We start from the raw sequence: 7805 nt of genomic DNA on the forward strand, positions 1-7805 counted from the left end.
TGAGAGGCGGAAGTAGTAACCCGGGAGATTCAAGCTTGGTCATCGCCTCCTTTGACTACTAGGATTTTGCGTATTCGCTGACATCGAATAGCCTTTAAAGCCCTCCCCCATTTCCAGATAAAAACTTGATTGGTATTATGAATGCTGGAAGCCCTATTCAAAATCAAATTCCCAAAACACCCAGCAATGATTCTCAACAAAGAACACCTTTATCGACTGGAGTGGTAAGACTATGCTGGAAAATTAGGGAAGTAGTGGTAGTCATTTAACTAGTTTGTTTGTTTGTTTTTATAGATAATGTTAAGCGTTATCGTTCATAGCTTTGCTTTTGCAACTTTTACATGCGTGAGCTCGTTCTTTTTTCTCTCAAAATGATATAGAAAGACATAAAATATAAGCTTTCTAAAACAGTAAAAGTAACATATTTACCTGAAATGTAATTCCATTTTCGCGAGATTTTTTTTAATCTAGAAGTTTACGGTAAGATAATTTGTCAAAAATTCAGCATAAAATGGCAAAAACAGGATTTAAAATTTTTTCTCAGATGCATAATGTAATCATTTGTAGTCCATTTTCATCTTGTTTACATTTATTGGTGCAGATGAGTTCTTCTCTAAAAGAACGTTTGAAAAAATGTGGACGCTATCATCCAGCTACACCACCATCATCAAGAACACTGTCAAGTCATTCACAGACAGCCAGTCAAAGACAGCTACCCAGAAAGATTCTGATAGAAAGTACCCACTTACACGAAAATGCTCTACCTACAAGTGAAAACAGGCCAGTTAACTGTGAAGCCAGTGGTGTGAAGGAATCTCCAAAGCAGAGTTTCTCTACTACTGCTGCTCGTTATCTTAAAACATGTTCCCCTACTACCACTACAGAAAGTTCAGCAAAAGATTATGCTAATGGAGGAGAGCTTTCCCTCACTAAAATGCCTGATATCAATGTAACACAGTCAGGAGTCAAGGTATGTAGCAAACCTATAATTTCAGGCAAACATTTACCTGCTGAAGACTTTGTAGAACTGCAGCAGCATGGCAAATCAAATCAAAATTTGTGTAATTCGGAAAAAAGTGAGGCAGAATTGCACATGGATAAGAAGCAGTTGCAGGCTTTTCTGATGGAACGGAAAGAAACCCTTAGAAAACTGCACATGGTCAAGTTGTACAGAAAAAAGGTGAGCTAAAATAAATTTTGATTGTTTTTTTACACTCTTGGATAACAACAGAGTAGCATGGAGCAATTTTTTTTTTAATCTTTTAGAATATACTGACATATCTTTCTTTTTCACGTAAATGTTTCCATGGTTGAAACTAACTTTTGTGATATCTAATTTATCAACAGAAAAGAAAAAGAAGTACCAGTGAGAAAAATACTTTTTAAGCCAATGCCTACTATTGGCCAATGCCTACTATTCAGTATCTCTAGAATACCGGTTACTATGATTAACTCACTATTGTAAGCTAAACTAATTACAATCATTTTAGTTTTACTTTTGTTTTCATATGATACATGCTCCAATGTAGACCAGATTAGTGTATTGTCTTGGAACACTATAGCTGATAATTTTATGTATCTTCCAGATCTTTTGTTATACCATTTGTAATCCTTTCATAATCTCTAAAAGCAAATCTTTCCCATGTCAGGTTAAATCGTGGAATTCATTTTGGTAGACAAAAGTTAGGTCCAAAGGGAAGGATGCTGCTCATTTTTAGATATTGAGGCACCTTGCACACATCTAAACTGTGTTCATTGATAAAAAGCTATTTGAGGTTTACTTGATACAGGCAACATTAAGTTCTAGAGTTTTGCAACAGAGTATGTGACAAAGGTGAGATCTAAATGTGTCATGTTTCTGGCTTTGTTTTGTTTTTTCTTTTTCCTCCAGAATAATCTTACAGAACTGCAAGACCTGATTGACAAGTGGCGTTCAGCTTGCCAACAGGCAGTCCTTGATCTTCATCACCTTGTTGCAGAACCAAGACCTTCACTTTCTCAGCTTGTTAAAGAGCTTGGAATAGACAGCAAGCTTGTCAGATTTGATGAAACCGAGGAATATTTTAACTGAAAGTCCTTCAAACAATTACTGTGATTAAACACTGTTACTTGTGCAATCTAAGGTCATAATTTGCAAAGACGAGAGATTTTTGTACCAGTAGTTGCACAAGCTTTAATTATAATGCAAAACCCACTGCATTTTGTTCAATTCTGCTGTTAAATGATGGTCTTGCATCTTAAAAGAAAAGTATTTTCAGACTTTTTGTTCAGATAATTTTGTTGTGGTTAATGTGCATGCAGTTTTGGTATTAAAGACTACACTACTATTTTTCTGTGATAGCATATGTGAAACTATAAGGCACGATTTGAGATTCTTGTATATTGTGTTGCATTGTTGTTACATGCATTTGTCAACAAGACAAGACTAATGCTGACAATATTCATTTACTCAGTGTTGATTATTTGCTCAACACTCCACAAACTCATCCAGGTAAAAAGAGAGGCAGCTGAGACATGAAAATTTATTGGGCTAAAGACATAAAAGAAAATATTTTTAAAAAATTGTCATTTCAAAATATTTCGGAGAATTATAAGGCAAAAAAAAAAAAAAAAACATTACAGAACTAAGGACTTCATGCATTTAACTCTACCTGTTGCAAAGTCTCCAAAACCATTCACATTTCACAAAGCAAATTTCAGGTAGGTGACTGCATCCTTGAAAGATAGTGCAAAGCTGCTGCAAAGTATCAAGGCTGTCACACAGGATGCATCTTGCGGTAAAAAAAAAAAATTATAAGAAAATCTGTTGGAAAATCCACAAATATCATTTCGTCATTCTGCATCCAGAAATGGTTTCACATGCACACTGAACATGCCAGTCAACTGATCAGATGGACCAAGGAACTGTATATGCCTTATGATCAAATTCCGGATGACTGGCTGGTAAAGCTATCGTCTTTTATTTGTAAGCCACCCAGGTGGGCTGAAAGACCTAAAGAGTCGTCCAAAGCACTCAGATCTGATGAACTAGGAATAACATGAACTTCACACTGAGGAAGGTCAATGTCATCTAAAGATGGAAGAGGAACTGCCTCAAGTTCAAGATCTTGTTCATCCAGCTGAAGACCCTCCATGGTGACAAATGGAAAATTATTTTCTGAAAATGTGAAACAAGTACTATTTACCACACTGAAAACAACTTTAGGATATGAATGAAAAAAAATTTTTAATGGAAAAGAAATCTTGCAGAAACAGTTTTCAAGGTAACAGAAATTGCATGTGAGTGGAAAAAACTGCTTTTCAAGAGGAATAATCAAATTACTGAAAAGTCAATGGCATCTGTAGGATATACCTTTCCTCTTGAAAACAAAAAGCATAAATGCAACATTATCAAGATTTTAAATGTCAGAATAGTGTTCTTCTCACTATCATAGAAAAGATTCTTTTCAAAAACTCTTTACCTATTTCACAAGGGAGAGGTATCTTATCCAATTCAGTCATAATTATTTGTTGTTCAGTTATCTCGTCATCTTCACTCTCAGGCTGTGCTCCAAACAGACATGGTGGTCGCCAATTTAGAACTTTAGTAAAGTAGGTGCTTATTCTCTCCTTTCTAGGCCATATGCTTTCATCATCACTGTCTGAATGTGTAAAAACAAAATTAAGTGACATCAACATCATTAGACAAAACAGAAAAACTGGCAACTGATCGAAACAATGTTATCTAATTTTGAAATAGACCTGTAACTAGAGAAACCCATTAGATATACTATGTTTCACGTTAAAAAGTAATTTCATAATTGTTCTTAGAATAAAAAACCAGATAAAATTCATGGTAATAATAATGTGAACTTATAATGCACAGCATCACAACCAGCTTTGACTGGTAGCCAATGAAGAGACAGAAGAAGTGGTGTGACACATTCAGATTTGAGAGTCCAGAAAACAAGACAAGCAGCTGAGTTCTGGATTTTCTGAAGATTATCGATGAGGTACTGTGGATAGTCAGCAAGAAGAGAGTTGCAGTAGTCTATTTTAGACAAAACAAATGAGAATTTTGTTTTTGAGATGGACAGATTATGGTTAATGGAGATGATCTTCTGGAGCTCATAGTCTGCAGAAGGACAGATGTGAGAAGCATGCTTATCAAGGGACATGCCAGCAGATATTATGCAACTTAAGTTACATGTTGAAGTTACAAAAGAAACATCGGTATCGCCTACCCAGAGACAGGCAGTGAAGGGTAAACTCTGGCTCTCCTCTTTGAAAAAAAATTAAAGCTTCTGTATTTTCATCATTTGGTTTTAACTTGCTGTGGGTCATCCATAGTCTAATATCAGAAATACAACATTGGATGCTATGGATAGCAGGATTCCTGAGAAGGAGAACAACTGGTACACAGCTGAGTGTCATCAAGAAAGGAATGATCAGATACAGAGATAGACTGTATTAGAGTAGTAAGTGGCTTCGTGTACATGATAAAAAGGATGGGACCAAGTACAGAACCTTGGGGGACTCCTGAGTGGGTAGAGACTGGTGGAGAAACACATCCATCCACTAAAACTGAGTCCTATCTCAGATATGACTGAAACCAGTTGAGTGGGGAGCCTAAGATCTCATACAGTACTTAGTCTATGAATGAGAGTAGTGTGGTCTATAGTATCAAAGGTAGCAGACACGTTTAACATGGCAAGAAATGAGATGTCACCTCTATCCACAGCATATAAAATATCGTTTGTCCCCTTTAAGCAGAGCAGTGAACATGCACACACAGAAGATGACAAAGAGCATGCACACACACAGGGTGGAGAAAACCAGAGTACCCAGTATGAAAGAATTGTCTTGGGTCCAATAAAACAAGTGAAAAATTATGTAGGCACATACCATCCTTTGGTGGCGGAGGAGGAGGAACATACTCAATATCTGGTAAATCCTCATAAATGATGCCGACTGAATGGGTGCTTGCCACAGATTTCTCCCCCTTGGATTGAACCCTTTCAACTTTGTTCTCCTTCTTTTAAAAAAAAAATTAAAGATATAAAATGATAACATACTTTCTTCAAAAATGACCAATAAAATTACTAATTAGCTTTTATGTAACCATTACTTTTGACATCAGCCACTTTTCCTTATAGCAGATCACATTTGGTTTGACCCCTTATAAAAATAAAGTTTGCTTGTTAATATTACAGCTAAAGGGCAAAAGCAATGCACTATACACATCACAGTATCCACTAGAGACAATGCAGAAACAAAATAAGAGTAAGTTTACACTCTTAGCCTGACATCATTTTAATATTACCAACTCTTGCTTTTAAAACCCAACTTGACATTGTCAAAACAATTGCACAAACCATAACACTATCAAGGTCTTTTGCTCCACAGCAAGATATCATACCTCAAGGTGTTGGGACTGTCGCTTCTTTAATTTTGTGCTTCCAGGCGTCTGAGTGCATTTTAATGCTTTGTTTGTGGCAAGGACTGGCTTCAGTAATGTGGTAGCAGAAGGCTTTGTGCTTTCTCCAACAGTTTTTCCTCCACTGGCCTTTAAATCTAAACTAGGTGGATGAGGTTTTACAGTCACTCTGTCTACTTGGTTCACAGAGCCTAGAGCCCTCCTTGGTGTCTTTAGATGTTGTGTGCTTGCTGCCTGGAAACCTTTAGTACCTATATCACAAAACAAATAAATGAAATGGTTACGGTAAAGCAAAATGTTAAAAACAGATATCCTATTTTTCTACTTTCTAGAAAAAGAAGTCTTTTGTCCAACAATTTTTCAGGAATAGGATCTTCCCTTGTTTATAAACCCTTGCCAAGATTAAAGTTATTCTATTAGTTTGGTAAAATAAGCTGTATAGCTATATATATATAAGGTATACAGATGGCAAAAAAAACAAACAAAAAATGTCAGTGATTTCCTAGGTGATGATGATGATGATGTAGTTTTGTAGCGCGCTAGTATCCGCATCACAAAGATGCGCTCAATGCGCGGTGATCCCAGCAGCCACCAAACTGCAGGTCAAATGAAAACTTCAAAAAAGTTTAAACAAGTGAGTCTTGAGGTTTTTCTTGAAAGATCCAATACTATCAGACTCCTTGGTCGAGAGGGGAAGCGAGTTCCACAAAAGCGGGGCTACATTGGAGAAGGATCTGAAACCCGCAGTCTTCTTGTTAGCATTCCCTGACTGAACACTCGGTCGTTCAAGTCTGAAGTGTGCTGCTGAACGAAGGTTCCGCTGGGGTTGGTAACAGCGAATGAGTTCTTGCAGATAGACAGGCGCAAGGTCGTGAAGACAGCCATAGGTTAAGGTTAACAATTTATGCTCAATTCGCTTCTCCACAGGAAGCCAATGCAGGTCACGAAGTACAGGAGTAATATGGTCAGTTGTTTTCTTTCCTGCAACTATCCTCGCAGCCGTATTCTGCACTCGCTGTAGCCTCGACAACTCGCTCTTTGAAATCCCCCAGAGGCAGCTGTTGGCATAGTCTAATGTAGAACCGATGAGGGACACAGCAACTGCATTTGCAGTCTTCTTATTAAGACTGGGTCGGAGTCGTCCAAGAATGCGGATATGGAAATAACATGCCTTGACCACAGAACTGACATGATCAGACATAGTAAGAAGATTGTCAACATAGAGTCCAAGGTTCCGTACGGAGCTGGAGAGGGGGATTCTAGCTTGACCCACTTGGATGGAGTCTAGAGAGACTTTACTAAGGCTAAGCTTGGAACCACATAGCATCGCCTCTGTCTTCTCATCATTAAGCTTGAGTTTATTCCTCAGCATCCATGACTTGACCTCTAAGCAACAATCTTCTACAGCACAAACTGCCTCACGCACCGACTCACTGTCAGTACTAAATGAAAAATAGAGTTCAGTGTCATCTGCAAACATCTTACGGTTCACATTATGCTTCTCAATGAGAGGACCAAGCTGAGATGTGTAAATAGAAAATAGAACCGGGCCCAAAACAGAGCCCTGCGGGACACCGCACAGCAATGGAACTGTCACTGAAGAAGCTTGATTGACCATCACCCTATAAGGTATAAGCTTACTCCCTGACTAATCTAGTACAGAAAGATCAATCCTCCCCTTGCTATATATGACATATAGAACCAATTTTAATACTAGGAAAAACATGTAAGATCTTACTAAGTCTTTACGGTATGCAACAAGCACCATTCTGTTTTAAACCCTTTTCTAATATATGCTGTGGTTTCTATTTGAACAAGGATAGGCATCTATAGTACATGTTATAACGTAGGAATAAAAAGTCAGTTTACATAGCCGATACTTCATAAGTATTTTTAAAAATCTATAAACTAACATTTAAAAAATCTTATCACCAAAGATATCTTAAAAGAGACAGTTATTTTCTGATTTACCTTGCAGGTTGCCTCCCAACATTTTTGAACCCAGTGATGATGAATTCTCCTTATCAGTATGGATTTGGAACTGAACTGACGCCATCTTGATACCTTAAAAACCCAGATATGTCAAATCTGTTTATGCTTTTCTTTAATTTCTTCCAGTCAACATGCCCAACATTGCAATAATATTATCGATGGAACAACAAAATAAACGATGAACAGGAAAACAGTTATAAAACTGTAATCAAATACAGGATGCAAACATTACCTTGTATCTGATACAACTGGAAATAAATAATAGATATACAGTTATCAAAGTATCTTTCAAGTTGCAGAACCTTCTTTGATGATGCTAGTCTGTAATATTAACAAGAACGTTTACATCTCCCGCTTCCGGGCAATGGGCCAATCAGCAAGCAAAATTTAAAAATAA

The 7805-nt window shown here is 37.2% G+C and overlaps 2 protein-coding genes across 3 annotated transcripts; one reads left to right on the forward strand and one right to left on the reverse strand.

The window, feature by feature from the left end:
• The first annotated feature begins 3 nt into the window (after positions 1-3).
• Positions 4-2353, forward strand: LOC112563823 (swi5-dependent recombination DNA repair protein 1 homolog). The gene is made up of 3 exons (XM_025238181.1): positions 4-224; positions 602-1180; positions 1892-2353. The coding sequence occupies exons 1-3, from the start codon at positions 138-140 to the stop codon at positions 2069-2071; spliced, it is 846 nt and encodes a 281-aa protein (XP_025093966.1). The 5' UTR covers positions 4-137; the 3' UTR covers positions 2072-2353.
• Positions 2354-2506: 153 nt separating this feature from the next.
• Positions 2507-7786, reverse strand: LOC112563822. 2 transcript variants are annotated; one of them, XM_025238180.1, is made up of 6 exons: positions 7711-7786; positions 7388-7480; positions 5399-5667; positions 4885-5014; positions 3462-3641; positions 2507-3157 (listed from the first exon to the last, which is right to left on the reverse strand). In XM_025238180.1, exons 2-6 carry the CDS (start codon positions 7470-7472, stop codon positions 2922-2924), a joined length of 900 nt encoding a protein of 299 aa, XP_025093965.1. In that variant the 5' UTR covers positions 7473-7480; positions 7711-7786; the 3' UTR covers positions 2507-2921. The 2 variants fall into 2 exon arrangements, with proteins under 2 accessions (XP_025093965.1, XP_025093964.1); XM_025238179.1 differs by having other exon boundaries at positions 7641-7778.
• Between the last annotated feature and the right edge of the window lie 19 nt (positions 7787-7805).

The sequence above is a fragment of the Pomacea canaliculata genome, linkage group LG5, assembly GCF_003073045.1.
Source record: "Pomacea canaliculata isolate SZHN2017 linkage group LG5, ASM307304v1, whole genome shotgun sequence".
Classification (NCBI taxonomy): domain Eukaryota; kingdom Metazoa; phylum Mollusca; class Gastropoda; order Architaenioglossa; family Ampullariidae; genus Pomacea; species Pomacea canaliculata.

Bases quoted from the DNA above. Each gene is read 5' to 3' on its own strand.
- LOC112563823 (XM_025238181.1), top strand. From the start codon at position 138: ATGAATGCTGGAAGCCCTATTCAAAATCAAATTCCCAAAACACCCAGC. The intron at 225-601 runs GTAAGACTATGC...TTATTGGTGCAG, and splicing joins CACCTTTATCGACTGGAGTG to ATGAGTTCTTCTCTAAAAGA. The intron at 1,181-1,891 runs GTGAGCTAAAAT...TTTTTCCTCCAG, and splicing joins TCAAGTTGTACAGAAAAAAG to AATAATCTTACAGAACTGCA.
- LOC112563822 (XM_025238180.1), bottom strand. From the start codon at position 7,472: ATGGCGTCAGTTCAGTTCCAAATCCATACTGATAAGGAGAATTCATCA. The intron at 5,015-5,398 runs GTATGATATCTT...TTTTTTTAAAAG, and splicing joins GACAGTCCCAACACCTTGAG to AAGGAGAACAAAGTTGAAAG. The intron at 3,158-3,461 runs GTAAAGAGTTTT...TCACATTTTCAG, and splicing joins ACCTCTCCCTTGTGAAATAG to AAAATAATTTTCCATTTGTC.